Below are 25,832 nucleotides of genomic sequence, written 5' to 3' on the forward strand. Positions count from 1 at the left end.
AATAAATTATATATAAAAATAATTAATAAATTTTCAAAGTAAGTATTTCTATCTTGGATACTAATCAAGAAAATCACACAGATCAGTTAATAAAGGCCAGTTTAATAAATTTAGATAAACTTACATCAATCTATTCAGTATATATTAACCTAATTTTCCCTATTTTTTAAAGTTGATGTAAACCTGAAAGATGAATTTGATTAATCGTTACCAATCTCAAAAAATATTATTTGTTCATTGTTTCCAGTAATATTTATTATTTAAAAAAAAAATATTTTATAGATACTTACTAAAGGAATCATGTGTAGTTTAAGAGGTAGTCCACCTCACTGCTTCTTGACAGGAATAAAAGAACAACACAGCAAAGTGGACTTAGTGTCTATTCTCCAGCTACAATTTTTCCTTTAGCATCTCCTATTTAGGATTTCCTAAATATTGGCATAAGTACTGCTTCCAGTTTATTTTAGAAATGTCATGTATACCTGACTTATTACCTATTTATAACTAACGATAAATTTCACGCAGGTTTATATCCGCATTGAACAATAGATTTGTTTCCTTTCTACAACTATCATGTAGATCTGCCTTCAGATAATCGATTTTGTAAAAAAAAAAAAATAAATCAATAATTCTGAACTAACCCACTCTCTAAAACAAGCGTTTCAATTGGAAGCAGCGTGTACTGGATAAAATGGGTTGTGTCCCGCTTGTAATTGGCAACATGGCGAACCTTCAGATGGACTATCAGTATAATTATAAGGTGAAAGTCCAGAGCAAGGCTTGAGCAGCCTTCAGGATCATAATTATGATCTTTCTCGGCAAACAGTGACTCATATCGTTTCGGCTATTCTTCTTGAGCATTGCCTCTCTTCCATTGTTTTGAATTATGAGGTACTGACTAATTAACAAATTAGCTAGTAAGAAAAGAAAATGAACAATCTTCTTTCCAGTATTCCTCATTTCGGAGGAACAGTATTATGACAATTAAAATTAAATTAAAGCTGTACTGCTTAAACCATGAAGGGTCAGTACAGCAACCGCAGTACTTTGTAAGGAAGCACTATTACTTCACCAACGGTTGTGAAAGGAGATGATTTGATCAGTGAAAAATATTATGTGAGATCGTTAGCGTTTCGGTTATATACATATTCTATGGTTACTGAGTGAATTTAATTTTAAATTTTCTGTATAAATAAAATGATTTTTCTCTTTCTGAAACTCAAGATCTGTTCTCTCTTAAGCTAGTAAAACTCTAATTGGTACGAGATTTAACCTAAAAATCTGAAAGTTGTCATAAACAACAACAAAAATTATACTTTATTAAAATTTAATAATAAAATTTAGACAACTACATCTTTTTTTTGCAAATCAATGTTTCGTCCCTTAAATGTAAAATTTTTAAATATATTCTTCACCATTATTTCGTTAGGTAACGAAGGAATTGATTTTTTTTCTATAGACATTGAAAATGTGAGATAGGACGAACTCCATTCAAATGTAGAATAGAAAGAAGTTGTGGTAGAAGAATTGGAGGTCTCAAACTTAAAATTCGTAATGAGAAAACATTAATGAGCCACTTATGCTATTAACAATGTAAGTTTAAAATCTAACACTGCATAAAACAATATCCCCTCATTTTATTCCTCCGTGAAACATGCCAAAATAAGAAAATACTTTAAAAAATCTTGGTTAAAATAAATTAAAACTCAAAATTTAAACTTACTTTTATTCCTACTTGTTATTTTATTTTATAAGAATATCGTTCGTTTGCTTACTATCCCATGTTATAGATAGTTTTAATAAGGGACGTGACGGCCGTTGTTATGGGTAAACGTAAACGTTAAATAGCTAATTGAAGTAGAGTTTTTCTTAATAAAAATTGCATTATTATTTTTGTGTGTGTGTTTAGGCTAACTTTCATATTTATAATTATCATTAATATCTGCTAATAAATATTATTTCTATTAGTTATTATTACTTCTATTAGTTATAGTTATTATTTCTAGTATGAAATGTATGGAATCGATATAATTCATGTAAATTGGGTAATGGTGTCCTTAGAATGTTTGTCTCGAGAATTATTACGTAAAAATAAAAAATAAAATACGTACACATTCTGTTGCCAAGAGAATTCTCTGGTCACGTCACGAAAACTTGAAAAAGAGGAGTTGCTGAAAAAAATTTATCACATTGTACCTATATAATTTATAGCTATCTAAAAGCTTCAAAAGCTTTACTTCTAGATTTTTTTTTTTTATTGAAGCCGATTTCATAATAGAAGAATCAATAAGGTCAGTAAGAGTTGCTTACAAAAAATAGGCGCCAGTTTTATAAACTATATCTGTGCCACAATCTATTCTGGCACTGTGTACGATTTTCCGTATGACACATCATATATCATGGCTCCAAAGCTAATTATAGTTAATAACCACTGCAGCACATCAAATCTATTCAAGAGTATAATACTAGTAGTCCGAAATTCAAAAATTGAAGTTACCGACGTTCTAATGTCTCATTCTTCTTCTTGTAATAAATAATGCCCTCATAAATATAAATAATAATGATTGTCACTGCACAATATTATTTTATGTTTCGTCAGAACTTTTTTTATTATTATCACTAATACCGATCTTCTCCCATCCAACTTTCGCAAAATAACACTCGCTAAAAATGTATTGTCAGCAAAACATTTTAGGAGTATTTTTATGATAAGAGTTAATAAAGTGTAAATAAATTTCTAGTTGTTTTGAAAAACATTTCATTATAACAAGGTCGACCCTCGTCATACTACTCACTGTTGTACTGTAAAAAAATCATAAACAAGCCGTTTATTTTTTTAATGGAGTTTCCTTAATTTTCTTCTAAATCTGCCTATAATTTTTTTACTCATTGTTTGTTTTAGGTCCAATCATGCATGCACAAATATTACACAATCACTGTTTGTTTTATTTTGAACTTAATGATAAAATAAATTATAAGGTTGAATAACATTTTAAAAATTACCAGATAATAAAACACATTTTTAATTTTTTTTTTTTTTGTCAATTAACAAGGTAATGGATAAAAGTTCTGTAGAACTTGCTGTTGTTATTTATGAGCGCATAATTTTTATTTACCTAAATGCTTCGCAGAAGGAAACAATAAATCAGATACTTATTTTAGGAGTAGTTATATTGATATTAAGAAGATATTTTTTATGGTAAGTTATCAGATTGAGAGAGATTCTTTTAGATTATCGGAATTATTTTACCATTAAACAACAGCGGGAAATTTTAAATAAAAAAAATATTTTTATTTCAATTCTTTGTTGTTTGTTCTTTTACTTTTCTTGATGATGAGAATCTTTTCACCCCCTTTTTAATTCGTATTCAATATTATGGAATGAGAGCAGCTTGGTCTCAGTGAAAATAAAGGACATAGGAATGTTTTTATTACATCAATTAGAGAGGAAATGATTAACATAATAATTTCTCTGTACAAAGAGGAAACTCTTCGTTGAGTCTTTGCTTTTTTAAGTTATTATCTCCACTAGTGCATAATGGATTTTGTTTTTCTTGTCAATTTCCTTAAAGTTCATTGTCAGCATTTTTTTTCTTAATTATTCATTGGTAGCAACTAAATGTATTTCGTTATAAAACAATTTTTATCGCAGTCATTAAAATTTTCTCCTGGACTAGAAAACATTTTTTTCTTGTTTGTGATGCATGGATCATTTTAGTTTATTTGTTCTATAGTCCTTTATTTTCAATAATGTCTAAAATTAATCTAACCAATCAATTAAATTGATAGGGACAGTGAATTGAATGTCACTAACATTATATCTTATTCAATTTATTTAGGTTAATTATTGAGTCTCAATAAAAAGCCATAATTTCGAGCTGCAAAAATTCATACCTACTTCGTGGCATTGTACCTTCACTAGTACGACGCGCACCATAGCTTTAATTATGGTTTTAAAAAATTATGAAAAAGTATTTAGTTTTTTGAATGACTGACGCTCACGTTAAATATTGAAAATGGGTCAGATGTATGATTTATACACGGAGAATCTGTTTATGAATTATACGAATCAAACACACTTATGGAATTTACATGCTCCCACAACATATTAATTGTTGAATATTTGATATTCCGTAAATAGTGAAAGATGGATACATATCCAATTCGTAAGTATTCATAGATATGAAGAGATTTTATTTGTTCTCAAAACACAAATTCCATTTTGTAACAAGTAGATAATAGATACACAAAATATAACTTGTGTGACAATGCTGTTTACTACGTTTCTATCGTAAAAACTGATTGTTATTCAACATTGTTTTTCAAAATTCATGGATGAAAACTAACCAATTGAGGTGGACTTGCTATGGCTGGCTTACGTGAGGAGTATGATCTTAGGAAAAAACTGACTGAAGAAAACATGAAACTACTAGAGCAAGAAATATATCAAGTATGCAAGAGGTAGTAGTGCAAGACGACAGACGCATCTTGAACGTCCATGACAGGGGCAGAGCATCAAGACGAAGGTTGCTTGGGTAGCAGAAGGTCCACAGTGGATTATAATGCCATATTAGATTTTCGAAATAAAAATGTTTTCCGATTTTACAGATTACTTTTTTCATTTAACATTCCAATGGGTCATAATGACGAGAGCTCATATTATAACACGACAAAAACAAAACCGAAAGGTATTCAAGTGGCCGACTAGCATTCCACCTATCGGTAGTATTGACATCCCATCTGCATTCTACGCTTAGAGACTGGTCCTCCCACAACTCAAAACTATCCATTCCTATATTATTACTTTACTATTTATTACTTTACTTTACTGGGTACATGAACCAAATTTCGTTGAACTTTTCGTTGAATGACAAGAATTATGAGAGGAATGAATTTGTTATAGTTTAAAAAAAGACTGTTCTCTCGAATTCCTGATCATCAAAGACCATGCCCCCATACATCCCATACCACGGACGTTTCAGTAATGAGTATGATGAAAACATTTTAATAAGTTTACATACACATACGTTTCTTGGTAAAATAGCACTATAATGAGCTCAATCAAAAATGTGTAAATTTTACTAAGCAATTGCTTGATAATTCCATATAAGTATGCATCATTTAAACTTTTAAAGATTATAAATAAATATACCAGAAGGATTTTCCTGACTAGAAAACTCATACTTTAACAAGGTCAGTTGTCAGTATTATTTTGTAAAAAGCAGTTATTCCCGAGAGGTGGCCTGTGGGAGTGTCCGGTTAAACATATTTTTGATGACATATAGTTAAAAATATTTTGTTAATTATTGTTCTTGATGTTCGGGAGCTGAAAGGTTTTAACAGTTAAATAAGCTAGAAAAGTGGTTCAAAATGCACTTTGGAATAACTTAATTTTCTAATATTTTCTGAAGGGTCTGGAGTTGGGGAGTCAGGTTGGTCCACATTTCCAGTTAAGTGTATTGGGAAACATTGGTATAAATATTTAAAAAATTGCCTAGAACAAATTTGAATAATAATAAGCCGCGACCCTTATTCCATGTGTCTATGGTCGAAACTACATCAAATAGAGGGTGGCGCACCCCCTAAAGAAAATGGGAATATTAATTTTTGGAATAATTTTGTATTTTATGTTCTATATTTTATCATAAACAAAATAGATTTTATTGTTTTTTTTACAATAAATACATTGTATTTTGAAATTTATCGTGAATTAGTTCAATTATATTGTCAAATTAAATCATTTTCCAATCCAAGAACTAAGGAAGTTAAATCGAATGTAAATGATATTTTTTTTTTTGTATCGCTATGATACCTATAGAGGATCTCAGATTCCTTCCAACAAAGATTTTCAGATCTACATTATTTACCTTTGGCAAAGTATAGTGGTCTCTGAAGGTCTTCCTACTTCCGGTTCCCGGTTCGTTTGTTGGCTAAATTGTACTGACGGAACAATTCGACCGATCTGTGAACAGCTGGCCCGTTGTATCACCGACAATTCGAACTCTTCAAGGCCTCTCTGGCAGCCTCTATTGGGGTCAATAGGCAGATGGAGTGTCGCAGTTGTCCTTTGCATTGGAGCCGCCTACATCATCTGTTTTGTAGTTAGATGGAATATTCAAATTTAAAAAAAAAAAAAAACTCATAATGTGATTCCGCACGTTTTAAACTACGGAAGTCAGGCCAAGCATCAACTGTGTTGGGTATGGATGTAGGCTCCGTTTGAACTCTGATCAAGAAGTAATGAAAGAGGCCAGGGGTCCATCATGTAGTGCATAACAGAAACATTGATGCCTATTTTCTAGCGAGATTCTGAATAATTCATTACTTCAAATTTCATAGGAAATTCAAAACAATTTAAACGTAAACACTAACAATTATCTTCCCTAAATAAGTTGTAATATTCGGATTATTTGAGCAATTAAAGAAAATAAAGTGATAATTTTGTATGTTAGTGTTTATGTAGCATTCTATGTTAGTGTTTATGTAGCATATTAAAAATACAAAATAAAAATACTCATTTATTTGCATATATCAAACAAAATTCAATAAATAATAAAATTAATATCTTTTCAAAAGCTTTTACCGAAGGATTTTTTATTTCGAATACAAAAGAATGCGTAAATGAATATTTTCTTTCCTAATAATTTTCTCACAGAAAATAAAAGCTATTTCACTGCCTATTTGATTATTATTGCAGTCAAACCAGACAGTGAACGTGCTCCGGTTCACTTCATAGCCAACGGAATTCGGCAACTCTGCTCCAAGTACACCGTATGTTACTTTCATCTCCTTATATCCGTTCGCAGTCGCCCTGCATCTTGCTCTCGGTTGTCATTCCATGAGTCTCTTTGTCTAGCTGTCTTATTGCCTTCTGATATGGAAAGAAACTCTCCGGATGGACACTCCACTCATATTCTGTTTAAGGTAAATATCCTGGAGTCTTCTGGGATTTCGTTATTTTTCCTTCTGGTTGCGGATCTGGCCTAACTCTTCCGAGCTTAATGATATTTAATATGTTCAATTTTGGTTTAATATGTAGGTTTCACAATCAGATCGACGTTTTTCCTTAATCTTGAGGGGACCAAATATTCTTTGAAGAATTTTCCTCTCGAAGATAAAGATTACTCTTTCTTTGGCCTTGGTTAGGGTTCATGAGTCCAAAGCATATGGCGGGTAGTATCTTGTAGAGCATTATCTTGGTCTTCCTTGAGATATACTGACTGTAGAGGTGTTTACGGATCCCTATATAACTACTGTTGGTTCCGGTGATCCTCTTGTTTACTTCCTGAATAATTTTGTTATTGGAGCTAACGATTACCCAAAGACAAGAGAACTTGTAAACCCTTTCAAACCTAAGGAGACCAAACTCCACAAAGCTTTCTATACGAGTTGCCTCAAGTCCATTAGCAGTGATTTATATAGTTTTCGATTCACTAATCATTATTAGTCCGTCGCATTCCGTGGGCTGCCTACGTGAGGTCAAGGAATGCTGTCTCAAGAGCTCTGAGAGATCTGGCAACTATGGCCATATCATCAGCGTAATCCGGTAACTACTCCAACTTGGTAAACATCGTGCTTATTTTATTCCACACTCCCTGATAACTTTCTCTTGGGGTAAATTAAATAAATGTCAAGATAAACCATAAATTAAAGATATTTATTAACGGGGAACTCATTGGAAATCACACCTTGAATTTTAACTTCGCATTTAACATCGTTCATCATCATTTTAATAAATAATAATCTTGAATGGGATCCTAAATGATATTTCGTTATCTTGTACTATAGTGTTTTTACTAGAATCGTTCTTAGGCTGTAAATCGATGATTGATCGCTTATCATCAAACCAATAAAATATTTTCCAATTAATCTTTTAGGGAGTTTGGCAAATAGGGCATTAGAAAACACATTGAAGGAACATGATCCCTTCATAATTCATGATATCACTATCAACTATGCCATAGACAGATGTTCCCTTCTTCCATTGGTCTGGCAACCTTTATTCAATCCATATGGATAGCATTAAACATGGAGTTCCTTGTGTAGGAAGTTACTTCTCTGTTTTAAAAGCTCGGTAGGGGTCCCACCTTCACCAAGGACTTTTTCGTTTTTCATTTCCTCCGTGACTTCGATGATGTCCTCGAGTTCTGAGGGTTAAAAAAAATTTTTTCTTCTGAGATATCTCTGTTGGTTCCACACCATCATCCTTTGCTCAGGATTTATTACCTATTATTAATTTATTTTATAAAGAAAGATTTTTTTATAATGATTGAGCTTTTTATCAATAAATAAAACGATCGCATTCATAGTGTTTACAAAGAAAAAGTTAAGTACAGATAGGTTCAAGCAATATGTTTAATTGGTTGCTAAACACAATGCTGGACTATTTGGCTTGAAAATATTCCCTTGAGAATAGGTTTTAAATAATAAAGTACTTTAATTAATTTCCATGTTAAAACTGTTCGATGTTTCGGTAATTAACCACTGAATAAACCAAGTTTGTTTTCTATAACCTTTTTGTTGCTACAATTCTTATGTGTTTTCCTTATGCTTTGCCCAAAACAACAATACAACGTTTATATTTATTTATTTTAATTGGTCATCTTCTTACAAAGCTTCATGGTTGTGTATTTAAACGTAATGTTATTTTCCCACCAACGCTTGAGTCTGTTTCAAGATTCTCTTCTATCAACCTTTTTTCACCAAAATCCTTTTCTATATTTTGCACGTACTATATTGTCATATGATGATATAACTTGAAGCTAGTTGGACAAAATGGAATTACAATTACTTTCCGATTACTGTAATTTGAAATTATAGAATGCAATTAATTGTTATTGCAATTACTAATTACACTCTTATGTCATGGTTATTTTTTTCCTATAAATCTGTTTAACAATGACTCAGAAATATGAAAAAGATATCTAGTTTAAGATTGTGCGCCGATGTTTAAATTTATTAACATATTTTGGTTTATTTACATAAAGTGGCTTTACCCTTCCTTTTGTCGTAAATATTTTCTTGCTTTCTTCCTCTACCAAATTATCCAACCCCGCCGTCCATCGTACATTTCTGATATCCTTCAATTTAAATCCTCAGTGCATTACAGCAATACCCGCTCACGGCCTTCAGACTTATATGTAAGTGCCCATCGAACCGCAGCCTTCGGAGGATCTTTCCTCATCCGTTCCTGATCCCTATGGAATTCTATTCCCTCCTTTATTCGTAGTTCTAATACCCTTCCAACCTTCAAATCCCGTATCTTCGACCACCTTCTGTCTACCCAATTCCGGAAGAAAAACAATCGAAAGTTTCAAACAAGGTTTATATATTTTCTGTACTTAATGTCTCAGATTTTTGTTTATTTTTGTAAATATGTACATTAGCAGAAATTGTACCTTTTCATTTATTAGTTTTAGTTTAATTATATTTGATTTTTTTTTCTATTACTTATTATCAGAAGTGTTTATCACCTTATGTTTTATGATATTTTTATATATAAATATTCTGCTAATTATTTTTGTTCATTTTTATCTTTTTAAATTCATTATTTTATTATATTTTATGACGTTTTATAATTTCATTCTTATTTTGTATTTCACTCTAATGCTCTGAAGCCTAATTTTGACGCATGTACATTATTCTAAAGGTATCAATCCCAGAATAAATAAAGAATATTATTATTATTATTTATATTTATAAATCGTTTAATATATTGCTTAAAATAAATACAAAAACGATTTTATGATTGTGTGCTTGCGTATCGACTCACTTTAATATTTATGATTTCTACTAATAAGAAATATGTTCTATACATATGAGTTAAATTACATGTCAATGTAATTACTAAGGGTCAAGAAGTTATTATAATTGTTAGTACAATTACTAATGGTCAAGAAGTAATTGTAATTACTTAGCAGCAAAAAGTAATTATAATTGAGAATCACAATTACAGTCACAGTATTTGTATGCAGTAAATGTAACAACTTTTATACAATTACTTCAGTTTAATTGTGACTTAAAATTACTTCAGTGTAATTATGTCTTACTTATGGTTAGTCATACTCGTCTTTACACTCAAAACATTGTAGTCTGTCAAGTTACGTCATGCTTTTCATTTTCACTGCAAACCTACGAAATCATCATAATGGTCATGACCTTGAAGGGTTAGATACCCATTCGGATGCTGAATCTCAGTAAGCTGTTTTTTCAAAACCAATAAAAATGAAATATATACCTGCTAGGCCAATCCACACCATTTTTTTTTTCATTTCTGTGTAAATAATTTTAAATTAAACCTTATTATTGTTAGTTTAATTATGATTTTATCATAGATAGTTATTTTTTAAATCATTACTTTGAAAAACACTTTTGTTATCAACTTATGTTTCGTTAATAATAAATAATAATTTGTCACAGTAAGTGTAATACGTAACATCTACGTAAAACAATGGTAATTTGAACGATCAATTGACCTCGTTTTCTGTTTATTAGACCTACTGCGCGCGCCTCTTCTAACAAAACAAATTTTTGGCAAGTCCCTAATTTCCTACCAAGGTCTTTCTCGGGTATATCACTGTCAAGGATACTCAGATGTTTATCAAGGTAGTTCATTCGTCAAACAACAACAATATATGCCTAAGTCATAATTCATATGTGTGAAAAAAATAATATACTCCTGTATATTTGTATTTAATTTCTATCGATAATAATAAAATTATTATTTTTAAATAGCACTCAAATAAAAATATAAAATGAATAAAGTTCATTATTATTTGTAAAAATTGAAATATCATTTATTCGTAAGCATTTATTTTGTATGAAAAATTTATTTGACTTTTATTTCTTATATAGAAATAATGACTCGACTGATCACATATATTGAATTTTGTTTTTGCTTAAAATGTTTGTTTTTTATTATATAAAAATATTTATATGATGGTGAAAATATTATTCTTATAAAAAAAAAATTGGATTATGTCTCAATCCTTAGTCATTGTTAAATTTCTATTTATTTCATCCCTTTCTCTAAATTCGCTTGTATCTCTTTCTGTACAACTACTTGTGTTCTTGAAAATTGTACTGTATTGAATTTCTCGACCCATTTCCAGATATAAATTTGTTAATTATCATAAATCTTTGGTTTTTGTGTGTAAAAACTGATATATTTTCAAGTATAGAAGCTTTCCATTATCAAATTCCCAAAATTGTGCATCGACATCCTGCTCCCACCGTAAGCTTTTTTAAAACATTTTTAATTACGAATTCTAAACATTCTAAATCAACAACCAGTCAAGCTTCTTCGCGGTTTTTATCCTTTTTTTTATACTATTTTGTTTTATTCTGTGAAAATTGAGTATTCCGCAAATTATCGTTTTTCTGGAAATTTAAATTAGGTAGGCAATTACCTACAATTAAATGTATTTTACGATTTTTCAATGGAGAATAAAATGTACGAGACGAGAAGTTGAAATATCCAAGGGGTATTTCGCATGTGTAAGAGAAAGTAGACTACGGAATATGATGAAATTAATACTAGACCCATGTCAAACTAATTGTAAATTTTCCTTCTAATTAAGACCAAATCGGATAAGCCGGTTTTTGTATATAGCTGTACTGAGCAAAATGGTTCTACCCATACATAACCAGTAGTGGCCGTAATAAAATAAAACTGATGTGGGACCATCTAGAAACTAGCTCACTCAATCTCTAAAAAATTCATCAAATTACTTTTTCAAATTACTCAAAAATCAGGATTAACTTTTCGATCCATTATATTTCAACATAAATTTGACTGACAGGCAGACATCAACTGGGAGATTAGGCAGGCCCCAAATTTGTTACTAAATGACTAAAATGTAAAATGTGAGTAAAGATTTACGATTCTGTGGTCTATTTTTGTATTTATTCTCTTTACACAAAGCTTACCTTACGTTCGGAAGCAAGGAAGCGATTTTTAAAAAAAAAATATTTCCTTATGATAAAGCTTGTAACTGTTCTTGACAAAAATTTTATTTCGCCTTTTTCCTATAACGTAACAGTTTTTATACGAAACCGGTTACAGTGATACAGCTTATAATGGTTTTTTAAAATGTTCAAGTGCCATCTTAGATGAATATGGTTTTAAATCTTCCTAAAAGGAAAAAAGAAATCCATTTATTTTAAAATATTATCATCATTTTCCGCGTAGTACGTCAAGTATGATCGAAGTTACGTGACTATTGACACTGCAGATCCCTCGTTCTTACAATTCGATCAGATATAGATAATCAGCACACATCGGATGATTTATCTGTTTGTATCATTTTTTTTTTCGAGTGTTTTACCATTTAGCCTTACACGTATGTCAAGAGAGATTTGCGCAACCTTTGTACGTAAATTAAATGATATGAAAGATAGAAAAAATGTATGTAATGGCTTTCGGTAAAAGAACAAAATATGTTTATTTGATTATACATTACGAAATTTTTACGAGCACTTTTGATGTTTATTATTTATTTAATGATCATATAAAGATAAAAGATACTTTTCAACTGTATTACCTAAATTATGGATTTACCACAATGTATTAAATAATTATCAATGTTATAGTTAAATAAAAGTATGCCCTGGTCAGGTCCTTACTATTTCTCTTGTACTCGATACATAACTTCGTATATTTTCAGGTTTAAGAATTGTATACTATTATTATAATTTTTATTTCATTTTAAATATTATTTATCTTATGGAAATAATGTTACAAACGTCCAGGACAACACTCATTTCCAACTTCCTTCTAAATTTGAGCCAATTCGGACGTGCCATTTTCATAACATAGGTGTGCCGAGAAAAATACGTTTACGCTTACTAAAGAAGTGGACGGAATCCGATAAAATACCAATCATCCCGATCCCTGAAAATTTAACTACAGAAAGACTCGGAAACAATTACTTCATTGATGCATAAAACGAAAATGTGAATGAAAATTTTTGATTATAAGGAAAATTCTTTTTTCATTTTGTGCATTAATACCAAGCTTCCATACCTTTGGTAGTGAAGAAGCAAAAAGATTTGGTAGTGGCTGTAATACATAATAATTAATTTCGATAATTTCTAATAATATAAAATATATAATGCTACAATAATGAAATAATATGATCAAATCAAAGCACAATTTTTTTTAATATACATTCTCGGAAAACCTCACGATAAATTAAAATTTACAGTTTAGAACTGGCAAGGATCAAATTTATTTAAAAATATATTAATTTGGAAATCAAATAAAATTTAATTTAAATGAGCTAAATTTTGCTCCTTTGCTGATTGTAGATTTTTCTGGTACTGATACAATTATGTTTACACAAAATTAGTTTTGAAGTAATAAAATCATTGCACTTAATCATTTAAGTTACAGAAGACAAAAATCTAGATTGTTTTATTTTTGTCTTAATCTCCTTTTATAACCGTCTGTAATTTATCTCCTAATTTATACAATTTATCGAAATTCAAAGAACAACGAAAATGTAGTAATTATTTAAAAACGTATAGAATTTTAGGAAAAAAAATATTCAGCTGAGATGGTAGAAAGACCTCATTTGCCAAATGATTTGAGTAAACAAATATTTATGTATACTTTTTTATTATTTTTTTTTAAATTTTGTAATTTTAAAACAATAAACACTGTTGTATAATCCCTATAGGCCATAGTAATGTTTAAAAAAATCCAAAGACACAAACTTCCATAAAAACGTTAAATTATTATTTTGTTTAATATTTTAGTATTCTTTTCTTGTTAACGGAAAAATATATATTGGATGAATATTTAGTGAAGTTAAAAACGTGAATATCACTTTAATGATAGACAATTCTGTTTCTTTGAGTCGAGTTTAACATCTACATGCTTAAATATTTCGAATTTTTATTTATATTTCGTCAAACGGCGAGGAACTTCTATTAAAAATTGAATTATTGATTTTTATTTTCTTCGAATTTAGGCAATTAATTGTTAAAAAAAAATAAAATAAAAATAAACAATTTAAATTAGACAAAAGAAAATGATCTTTACTTATTTTGAATTCATAAATTTTAACAGCCAATGAACTTAAACCACAAATTAAAAAGGAAAATGTGATTCGGGGATTCATAGATGAATATTTGTACTTAAAAAAAAATTGAATTTGAGGATTTTTGAAAGGAAAAAAAAAGAACTAGTAATTACACCAGGTATTTACTGAAGTGTTCAAACGGATTCATAAACAAAAACATGTTTTCCTAAGAATTTTTTCAAGTTCGGGCCTACCTCGTGTTGCGTAGTAGGTCAGAATTACGTTCCTCTCGCGTTGATTCACTTGTTTACGAAGGTAGGTGTGTTCGAAATGCCGCTTCTTGATTGGCTGAGAGCAGAGGCGTGTTGCCAACTCGCTACGCCATTGGTTGCCCTGAGGCGGTAGATTCAAGGCCTCCTCGATTTGATCGTTCTTAATGAGGAAGCTGTAGTAAACAAGATACAGTATAGTCCGGTATCTGAAACAGTTCGGTTATATGTTTTGTTTTTCGTAAGTTGTTTTAAAGTGTTGCTGAATGGAACTGATAAACCTGATTAATGTTGACTTCAATTCTTTGCCAAGCAGAATTGGTGAGTCAATATATAATTATTAATTAAAAAAAAAAATATGTTTTCTTCTTCATGTACATAATTAACTACATCTAGTTAAAAATCATATAAATAATTTAAGGATATTTAATCAAACTTCTCTTTCAATTAGATAAAAATTAGAAGGAAGAAATACTTTATTCATATATGCTGCCTAAATACATTAGGTTGCTATCTCACACAGCATACTTATCAATCCTTAATCGGACATATTTACATTACATATTCATGGTATAATCATAAAAAAAAGATATACAATAATAGGATATAATCAACATTTTTTTTTCACCACTACAGTTTCCTTTTACAATCCATTTCGGTCTGTACAACCAATACAAATGTTTCACTCACTCCCATTACAATACAAATTACAATACAAATTCGCTCTCCGGAATTCACCCTCCTAGATCCTCTTCAGTGACCCGCCAAAAAAATTCAATATAATACGGTAATGTGAGATCAGACCATCATTCATAGTCACAGCAGTAGATCAGTCTATCAAGAACAAACAACTAGATACATTTTACAAGAATAAGAATAACATATAGATTAAGAGGAAAATATAATAAAAAAAAAAAAAAAAAGAAACCCCGGTTACAGGAAATACTTGAATGAATAAATACGTTTAAAAAAAAACAAAAAAAAAACATAGTATTAATAAAATAAAATGATTTAATGAATAAATACGTACAAATATAATATTTTAACTGATTTTTCTTTTTAACTGCGATATCAACACTTATAATTAACGAAATCATTCCCCTATAATTCTTTTTATCAGTGTTTTAACTTCCCATTATTTACCATCAAGTATTCAGTTTACTTCTCATTAATCCTCTAATGATGATTTTTTTAATTAATGAGAAGTGAGATATATTTTTAAAAATTTAATTCACAAAGTATATATGTATATAGTTTTTTTTTAACTTTTCTTCACTAACAAATATAAAAGGTTTACAAAAATTAAATATTGTATTTTCAATTAGAACAGTAGTAATAATCCCGAACTATCCCTTACGAATTTATTTCGAATAAATCTACACATCTATTACTATATGCACTAATCTAAATGTTTATTTATTACGAAATACGATACTGACGTCATATTCGCCGTATTAACTTAATAGGTTTGTTTACATCGCTTCTTCATTAACAATCTTTCCTATGGTTTACTCCAGTCGTAGTTGCATTATGATTAATTATTGTAAGTGGTATGCTATTTATAACAATTTAACAATCCCAATCTATGCAAACAGCTCTTCTTTCGAACAATTTATTTGTTTTTATTTTCCTTAAAATAATGTTGTTGAAGAGTTTAAATCATAATAAAATTACGTCAATTCTATAAAATTATATTCATTGTTATTTTTGTTCCCATGTTTATTAATTTTTGTAAATATCTATCTATAAATTTTTAATTCAGCTTAGTTTTTCGTCATATATTTCAATAAAACATTCTAAAATAAAGAATATCAGGTGAAAAAGCAATCAAATTCAATAATCGATTAGTACGCTTATTGTGGAAGAAAATGGTGTTCTGGTTTGGTTGTTTGTTTCTAATTAATTGTATTATTTTATTGATAGTAAACTTATTATTATGTTATACAATACTGTCCATTAAAATAAATTAAATTATCAAGACGGATATTTCGAGATCTCGGCCAGCGAGCCATAACCACACGTCAGCCACAAAGTATTAGGATCGAGTGTGAACACTGCGTTGGCCAAACGTTGCGTCATCAATCGTTTCTCAAAGTTCACGGGTCGTAGAATGTACTGTCCCATCGAACTGTACATTACTGGCGAACTCGCGAATATGAAACGGAAACAATTACAGCGATGGACACTTGCCAGGACGAAAGGAGAGGGATTTCGTGGAAGGTGAGCGGGACCATGAATAAAAGAATGCTGCACTGGCACTGATGTTGCCAAAAGTTGGAATGGAAGTGGGTTGGGAACACGTGTTAAAATTAATGACTAGTGAAGATACTCAGCGTTAAAGGATGAGATGAGCAAAGGTTCACAGGAAGGAAAACAACCTCAAAAGAAAAAAAAGAAGTATTCATTTTCATTTGATATTGGATGTATTTCAAATATAGTACCGTTTATTGGAGTTTCTTTCTTCTACTTGAATCCTTCTGTAGAACATCCCAAATGCATCTATAACTAGAAATACTATACTAAAGTTACCACTTTATCTTCAGGATGTATAGCTATGGAAATTCCTAGTACATATAACTGCTTCACTTTGACAGTGGCATAGCATAAAACATATTTTTTTATTTGATTTAGTATTGCAAAGATTTTACCGTGCTACCGGCTGGAGTTACTTTTTAACAAGTTACCCTTCTTGTTCAAATGTTATCATTACCAAAATTACTCATGAGCAGGTATTGTTATAGTAGTATTTATAAATTATTATTTACAGTTTGCCAAAAGGCTATAATTGATACAAGGTAATATGTTAAAGTTCCTAAATGTATATTTTTCTAAACGAGAGCTTCAGGATGGAATAGAAAAAAAAAATACATTATTAATATTTTTTTGTCTGAAGATGGTTTCGGGTGGTGGTCAAGAAAGGTATAAATATAGCAGAAAAACTATTTTTTAGTAACCAACGTTTCACCCCCACTTTGCATAACTTCATCAGGGCTAAATTCTAAAATTGTAAACATGATTTTACATCTTGTAAGACTCAACCAAACTTTCAAGCACCAACCGAACCATCTTCCTACAATAAATTACATATACTCAAATGATAATCTCCCAATATTATTATTTTCTCTTTATTCATGGTGTTCAACAAAAATTTTCATAATTTAAATGCTAATGGGGCACACCCATGTTTGGAACTCAACCTATGTGAAAGTAAATTATAACATTGAGAGCGAAATTATACGTGTTGTAGAATTCTGTTCACCGGCCAGTACCTATTTCATTCCTAACAGACTTTTGCTTGGACTGCTCCTTAGACTCCATGTTTATTTCTAAAATGTAAGCAATAAATTTAAATTCACATCAAAATATTTTGATAGATGAGCTCTTGGGAGTGCTTATTTCCAAAGATCATTATATCCTAGACTTGTAGAGAGTTGAATACTTCATTAATCACAAGTGAATTATAAAGGAAAAAATATAAGAGGAAATTGAGTGTGATGACTTGTAAGTTGAAACGAAATGAAATTTAAGTTCTCTTGAGTGGAGGTCGTTGGTCCGCGATGGAGAGCTTCGGGGATGACATCATCGCTTTCCTTTCACGCAAATTGCCTCCACGCCTCTTTAGCAATTTCTTCACTCTTGATGAACCTAATGCTTGATTTCACTGAGATCTGTTTCTAGACAAGTATTTAATCATTATACCTGAAGATTTAAGATTTTCTACCATCGGAGATTTGAAACAGGGATATTTCGAAAAATCATAAAATTTGTTTGTATTTGCTTAGTAGCGAATTCCAGGAGATAATAAGAAAAAAATAAAGAAAATAATTGAAGAGATTCCTCCAAAAAGATTATAACTTACACTTCTTTTGAGGACTAAGAAAAAGACGTCACACCTTTGTTCTCAATTAACATATTTTCAATTTTGGTGTAAAACGATTAAGAGATAAATTACTGATATGCTCACTGCTAGTGAGTTTTGCCTTTTGACCATATGTACCTTAGACCAGTATCACATTAGGCAAGATGTTGTCTTACTCACTCAGCTACCATAGTCTTTTGCGCAATGAACTAGATTTTATTATTTAGTTAATAATAATTGAGTTATTTATCATAGTACCTCAAAAAAATAATATAATGAATAGTTAGTTTGCTAGTTTTGAAATTTGTAGTGACTAACTCTATGATTTGCATAATTACTACAACAATAGATAAAACGATGATTACTGCAAAGCATAAAAAAACTGTCATATTGTGCTTGAAGCCAATTATGAACGTTTCTTACTTTTCTGCCACTGCTTAATCAATTTTATTTTATTCGTTTTAGATAAATTAGTACATTTTAATTGCCTAGTTATAATAAAATATATATTAAAACGATGATGACTTTACATTAACTATTTAGCAGCAATAAGACATAATGCAGCACAAACTTCCGCCAAACGATAAGCAATTTTAATTCGGAATAATTAAAAAGTCTATAACTGAATCAAGATTTAGACCGGTTGAATAGGTGTAGTAAGGTTTGCAAAGGATGAATTCACGGGACGCTTGAAAGAAGAGTGAAATCAGTGAGAAAAACTCTATTGAAAAAGGGTAATGAATTACTTAAGTGATTACCATCAGTTGCTAATTCCTGGCCTCCTAATAAACAACGCTAAGCAAAGAAAAAATAACAAACCATCGTAACATGAAACAATCATTATTCAAGCTCCAATGTTGTTTACAATTCCAGAAATATTGATGTTTTAATAAATATATATATTTCTACAATTCTTAATAATTTAATTAAATTTAGAATATATATAGAAATTGGCCTAGCCATAACAGCCTTATTTCTCATTAAAGGGGCGGCACACCATACTCTTCTTCAAGGGAAAGTGAAGCCACAAAGAGTTGACCACGCCCTCGGAGCTCAAGTTTACAAGTTATAATAGGATCTACCATTGTAATCTAAACAGAAGGTTGCCGGTGATTTTTTCCTAATCCTTCCCTTTTCATCTGACACGCCCCCGGCCTGTCTTCTTGACCTCACTTTTCCTGGCAGCTTACCCTCTCTACTATATTTCTTCCTCAACATATAGAACATTAAAAAAAAAAAGTGGTCAGGTTTTGATGGAGGCTTAGATATATTTAAATAATTATGGTTCTAAAGTGCTTAATTAATTTAGATGGTGTTTTTTTATGTCTCTTACACAATTTAATTAACTTTTTAATAAGCAGCTATAATGTTCCTGGATTCAAGTTATTCAAAAAGCAATATTGTTGATTATTTAATTTAAACAGAATGTTAACTTCTCAGAATAGATGTTTTTCAAACCCAACTTTATTTGACGTGTACAACCTTAGCATAACTACCTTTAAAAATGTCAGCTTCATAGGCATTGTCATTGCAAGACTAGGGGCACGTACCTATCAAGATTTTAATTATAGGCTTACTACCCCATTCTTATAGGTCGTAGTGTAATACTATGTATCCTAATGCCTTCCACAATAAACAGTATTTCTAGCCCATAAAATAATTTCGAATCAGACTGGTAGTCCTGGAGATCAGCAAGTTCAAACAAAATGTACTGTTGTAATTTTATAAGATTGTGGTATATTCTCCTAACTATTCGTATAATGAATGTTAAATCCGTGGAAAAAGTTTATCTTTTAATATTAACGCAAGTTGTTCAATCCATTTTTTAAAAATTTCTGTTCCCAGTACTAACTAATATCAGGAAAATTAACTGTTAGAAATATTAACTGTAGCAAATACTTTCGTTTGATAAAATAAATCACTCCAATTTATCCCTTCTCCCCCTCTCTCCGACCAAGTACATAGATTAAGAATAATCATTTCCTTGACAGTTCATTAAGAAAATGGCCTATCTCATCTATCTCATTTTTTTTTACCTTTTCAACAAAAAGACCTATTTCCTTAAATTGTGTACTGTTTCTTTCAAGGCTGGTCGGAAACGGTTAACCACATCCATTGTCCCGAATTATTTCGTTAGAGATTTCTTACCTCTGATAGAGGTTTCTATTTGGTCTGAAATCAGTTAAATAATACTGTTTTGTCAACCTTGGAACATTTGGAAAAGAGAGGATGCTTGGCAGTTTCCAGAAGTTCTTGTATCAGATTTCGTCTCATGTCGTGTTTTGTTTTATAAATAGTTAAGTTATCTTTTTTAAGCATTTCTTAATGAAAAAGAATAGAGTGAACCCGGGTTATTACCCTATTGCGTCTGTATTTTTATGTAAATTTAAATAAATAAAAAAATATTAGAAGATTTAGAATGCTGCAAACTATTCAATTGTTAACTCTAAGTTTGATAATTTTTTTTTTTATTATAACTTTTTACTATACGGATTCTTCTTTAAAAGACTTTACATTAATTAACTCTTTAGTAACTGACACATAATGCCTAAGCTTAACCTACATTAAAGACAGAGCGATGCCAAGGGAGCGAAGCATGCAGTCTATTCCACTTTTACCTAATCCTGGGATATAAATAGGCTGTGACCCAGGTATGTCGGTATGGCGATGGGATCGGGGACGGGATTTCAAATTTAACTTTGAAGTGTAAAATTGTTTAAAGTTTTTGTTTTGAAGTATAAAATTTTAAAATTGTTTTTTCTGTTAATTTATAAATTAATATTTTTATTTTTAAATTTATATATTTATGTATAATTAAATCTTTTCAAACTGTTGTAAATTATTCACTAGGTGCAATATGTTTTGGACTACTTTAATAAAAAGAAAAAACATCTTACTTGGTTATTCATAATACAGTAAAAAATAATAATAATAAATATACTCTATTTGGCTTACTCGTATAAGCTTTAGGCCAATGACACTTCGGTCCCCTAAAAATATTTCTTAGTCATTTACTAAAAGATGGAGAGAAATCCTTTATTCAGCCATGCTGCCCAAATACATCAGATTGCTATAAAACAGCATATAATCAATCCATAATCGGACATATATTAATATAATATTAGAAAAAAAATTTTTTTCTACTCTATCCTCTTACAATAAATAATCTTCTATACACTAAATACAATATATTATAACTATTTTTTTTCTCTCCTATTTAACAATTTTATGCCATTTAAAATAAAATTGTTGATAGTTCAATAATAATTATCATTTAAATAATGAGCTTTAATTAATAATGAAAACCCTCCATACAAATGAATTAATATGAACTATTCCTTATGGTTCTCCATAACTTACCACCAGGGCCATGTTTCATAATAAAGTACAAACTAATACTATTAGTCTTGCAGATTTATCCTAATACAATTACACTGACTTGTACAAAAGTAACTTGTACTTTAGTACTTTTTAATTCCTGTAATATTACTAATAGTCATACCTATTATTAAAACAAATAAGTATTAGTGCAATTACCACGTTGTTTCTATACTTGTACTATAAACTAATACTATTAGCTTTCATTATGAAACAGGGTCCTGAATGCTGAAAAACTATTCGTTCAGTATCGTATTTATGCCATGTGACTTCATGTATCTCACACTCTATCACAATAATCAGAAAGCATGGAAGTGCTTATTAATAAGGTGACAGTAAACCTAACTTCGCCAACAGTTAGGAATGAATAATAAAAAAGTATTATCAATTTATAAGTTGCAACAGTTCAGCCCTATGTTTTAACAAATATCAGTCAGGTGTAGCTTATATGCAGATAGTTGATAGTACTCTTGACTACTAAGGAAATCCTAATGGTACGAAAGTAATGTCACGACAGCATATACCTCCTTAACTGCTGTCACTGTAATTATCACCATCATAAGTGAATCTGGTATTTGTCCACTTCTACTCTGGTATTCGTCACTACTTCTCTTCTCCCCAATATTTCCTAAGATTTTGACATTACAACGAACTATACCTAATTTTTTCGAAAATTAAGGTGGAGAAGCTTTTTGGAAATTAACTTCAGAGTTTTTGGCTTAGGTTACCTTACTATGGGTGAAGCGAACATCTTTGTGATTAGGTGTGAATGGTTACCACATCATCTCCTTGTATTACCGCTGTTCAGGGTCGGATCAAACACTTTGGAGGCACCTAGCAATGCAAATCTCGGAGCCCCTCTCCTAGATTTGGATTAACAGGTTTATAATATGATCCAAAACTATCAGAAAGTAATCGGTGATGCCTACCTAAAAAGTGAATGAAGTTGAAGTTAATTTATGCCTATCAGTGTTATTGAGTTTTATTCTAGGGAAAAAATAAGTATGTAATATACATATAGTCCTTCAAGACTAAACCGAAAATCTTCGGAAAGGAACTTCTAGGAAACTACTAACGCTTATTTTTTTTTTTTACGGGGTACGGGGCGTTGGGTCGAGTAGTCCAGTGGATTTTTATTTAGAACCGCAATCAAAATAATTGAGAGGATTCTACATGCAGAGTATCTTAAAATTTTAACTCGTTAAATAACGGTTCCAATGTTCTATCTGGTTTAAGACGGCTGAATCTGTGAAAACAGAATTAATCAACAACACAACACACGGAGACACATTAAATTCTTTGACAGTCTCCCTGCTTCCTTCAATCCAGTATTCCAGTCTATCACCCCATCCCCCCTTCCTGAGAGGTGCCAGGGCAGGAAAGATTCCAAAAACCCTATTAACATCACCTCATAACTCCATCTTCTGATGCACCCCTACCCCCTCCCTCACACTTCTTTTCGACTTCTGACTGTTTTTCTTATTATTTCACCATTATCTATCGTCTTTCTTGATTAATGCTTTTATTTTTGTCTTATATGCGATACAACACGAGGAGGCCCCTCACCTACGGACTTAAAATAATTCCTTTTTAGAATTGATAGCTCATATATGACATTCAACATAAGAGGTAACCTTAAAATACCAAAGGTAGTAAAAGGTAAGACACAACACGAATTACTTTTCTTTTTCACAGTAATGCACTTACTAATTCACTTTTTAACAGAATTAAATTTTTGTGTTTACTACTAGATAATTGTTCCATATTATTAATTACTGTTTGCTGCCGTGTTCCACTTACAACTAGACTGTAAAGATTACGTCTAGTTTCTTCATGTTACTATCTATAGTGTGTTGAAGGTTACGCCACTTCCTACGTAGTCTGTATTTTTCTCTCTTTTACAATAAGGTATTCCCTAAGAGCCTTTATTGGCTATTGACCAAATACTCAGTAAAAGCCTCTTGACAGAATCTATACTATTCTTTAGTTGTTCCTGTTTTTAGAAAATGTAACCTTGTTAAGAACAAACAAGAGAGCCGGGGACCTCCAAATAAAAAAAAGTAATTATTCATGATGTCTCAGTACACCCACTTCTACCTCTACAATTTTTTCAATATTTTTTCATTTTCGCTGTCATTACATTGGCATGTGGTCTATCATATGATGGTATTGTTAGTTCCCTACCTTTCTTCAGTTCTCCTCCAGCACACCTAACTCTAGAATTTCCAACAGAATAGGATAATTTTTCTACAGATTCTAATAGTAAATCAGATTTTAAGAAGAATTCATGTTGTGTGCTTTTATGATCCGCCACGTCCTGAAGGTGTAAATCGCCCAAAAACCGGAAACAATTTTTTGCGTTAGGCGGAAATTGTAAGAAGCAAATGAAACAAAATCGTTCTAGGATTTCCTATAAAAATCCGTCATAATGATTTCAGGTTCTTGGAGTGGCTGATAATGATGAGCCATAATTTAGAAAGGCCTTAATTATGATAGTGGATTCGTAAAAATTTATTTTGAAAAATTTTTGTCTGTTTGGGGTTTGTAAATTCAAGAGCTGAGATTGGAGGTCATATAGAAATCAACAATAACCTCAAATGATAAAAAAATAAAAAGGAGTTGGGGGGGATGGGTGAATTATTAAATACAATAATATAACTAATACTGATAAGTATTGTATCGTTGCTAGTTGCCACATGGCTGTAAACAATATCGATTATTGAAATTGTTTCGACTATCGATAATTATAGATCTTCAAGATGTGAATGATAAGTATGCCTTTAGACTCATGAATTCAGACTGTTTTAATTTGAAGAAAATATTTAGGTTAATGTATAATTAGGTTCCTTTCTGCAATCGTATGGCGATCTAATCGTAGGGCACAATGTTGAAAAAAAAACACCATTTGGCCATTTTAACTTAAAATTTGTAAAAAAAAAAAAAAAAAAAAAGATAAAGAAAAAAGAAACAGGAACTGATTGAAATAGTCGTAGAGGGTAAGTCAAAAACAATCCTACATTGTATCCATGGCTACTTAGTTCAAGTTATGAATATCAATCAATTAGATTGAATTTGAATTAGTTTTATATGACATTATCACCTGTTAACAGTAATTTAAGCAATAAGTTGTTCAATTATAAGCCTATTCAAACTTTATCTTTGCGCAATAATCTTTCTAATCTTATTTATTCTTGATATTTAAATTTATATAACTATTTGAATTAATATTTGTTTACGGCACCACCCGCGTTGTGTTTTAACATCGTTGGTCGTAAATATATATGAAATTTCTGGTATTTCCTTTTTCTTTTTTATTCCGTTATTTTTGTACATCTTTTATTATCAAAACTCCCATTTTATGAGAGTTCTTAAGGTTTTCGTTGCAGTTTCTGCAAACAGCTGTTGAACGGTGTTTGTAGTCAGATAGTGTGTGTTTAGGTATGAAGTAGGGGCAATAGTACTTCCGATGTGGCAGCCAACTCACATCATGTAAGTACTTCTTCCTAACCTATCATTTTTGTGAAAATTGCAACTCTCACTAAAATCATTCCCGTTCTTTAAACAGCTTTTTTACCGTATAACTCATAATAATTTTACAATATATAATGCATTGTAAAACATAAAATAAAACTGACAGATAATTAATTTTTAACCACGATAACCAAAGATACAACAATGCCTCGTGTATTTAAATATTTTTGGTTTAGCTGTTGTTCTTCATATATTAAAAAACAAACTTTTTAAAACAAACTCTCTGCTATTCACTAAAGCAAAATATTTTATTTACTCTTAGTTTAGCTAAAAATTATACTCAAAATAAATTATGCTATATTCAATTGATTCTTTCCAACCCAAAATAATAAAACATGAAATAAATACATTTTTCTTCTAATATTTATAACCTTCTTAATTGGTAAACCCATATTTCTTTGCGGTTTGATATAATCTCTTAAACGCTAAACTAACATAAATACGGTTTAAAATCAGGAATGGTTGAATGTTAAATTTGACTCTGTTATTTGTGCTTAGAGCATTCTATGCACATTCTGTTGCAAAAATTTGTCAATCGCGATTATATTTTAATTGGGGGACTTAAGGCTTTCTTTTTGCAATCTTACAATAATATCCTAGAAATCCATCTTGTATCTTTCATTGATTTCTTATTCTTTTTAATTTTTTTTTTTTTTTTCAAAATTCTTTATAATTGTTTACTTAATAAGCTTTTCTCATAAATAATTTAAAAACATGTCTCCCCCAACGAAAGTATTGAATGTAAAAAGATTTCTCTTCATTTAATCTGTT

The 25,832-nt window shown here is 30.4% G+C and overlaps 2 protein-coding genes across 5 annotated transcripts in view; one reads left to right on the top strand and one right to left on the bottom strand.

Moving 5' to 3' along the window:
- Window positions 1-14,476, bottom strand: part of LOC106686979 (malate dehydrogenase, mitochondrial) — a 110,739-nt gene extending 96,263 nt beyond the window's left edge. The window contains exon 1 of the mRNA XM_067044934.1: window positions 14,279-14,476. The gene's annotated coding sequence lies outside the window, so the exon portion shown is untranslated. The remainder of the gene's footprint in view (window positions 1-14,278) is intronic.
- Lpin (phosphatidate phosphatase LPIN) overlaps window positions 14,474-25,832 on the top strand; it is a 57,390-nt gene continuing 46,031 nt past the window's right edge. For 2 of the 4 annotated variants that reach the window (XM_067044928.1, XM_067044933.1), the window contains exon 1: window positions 14,475-14,614. In XM_067044928.1, coding sequence (XP_066901029.1) covers window positions 14,560-14,614 — 55 coding nt within the window. In that variant the 5' untranslated portion in view covers window positions 14,475-14,559. Of the gene's footprint in view, window positions 14,615-24,907; window positions 25,020-25,832 lie in introns of those variants that run through there. The other 2 variants (XM_067044930.1, XM_067044932.1) reach the window with 2 other exon arrangements.

Source organism: Halyomorpha halys, unplaced genomic scaffold (genome assembly GCF_000696795.3).
Source record: "Halyomorpha halys isolate HHAL.00 unplaced genomic scaffold, Hhal_1.1 Scaffold901.1, whole genome shotgun sequence".
Lineage (NCBI taxonomy): Eukaryota > Metazoa > Arthropoda > Insecta > Hemiptera > Pentatomidae > Halyomorpha > Halyomorpha halys.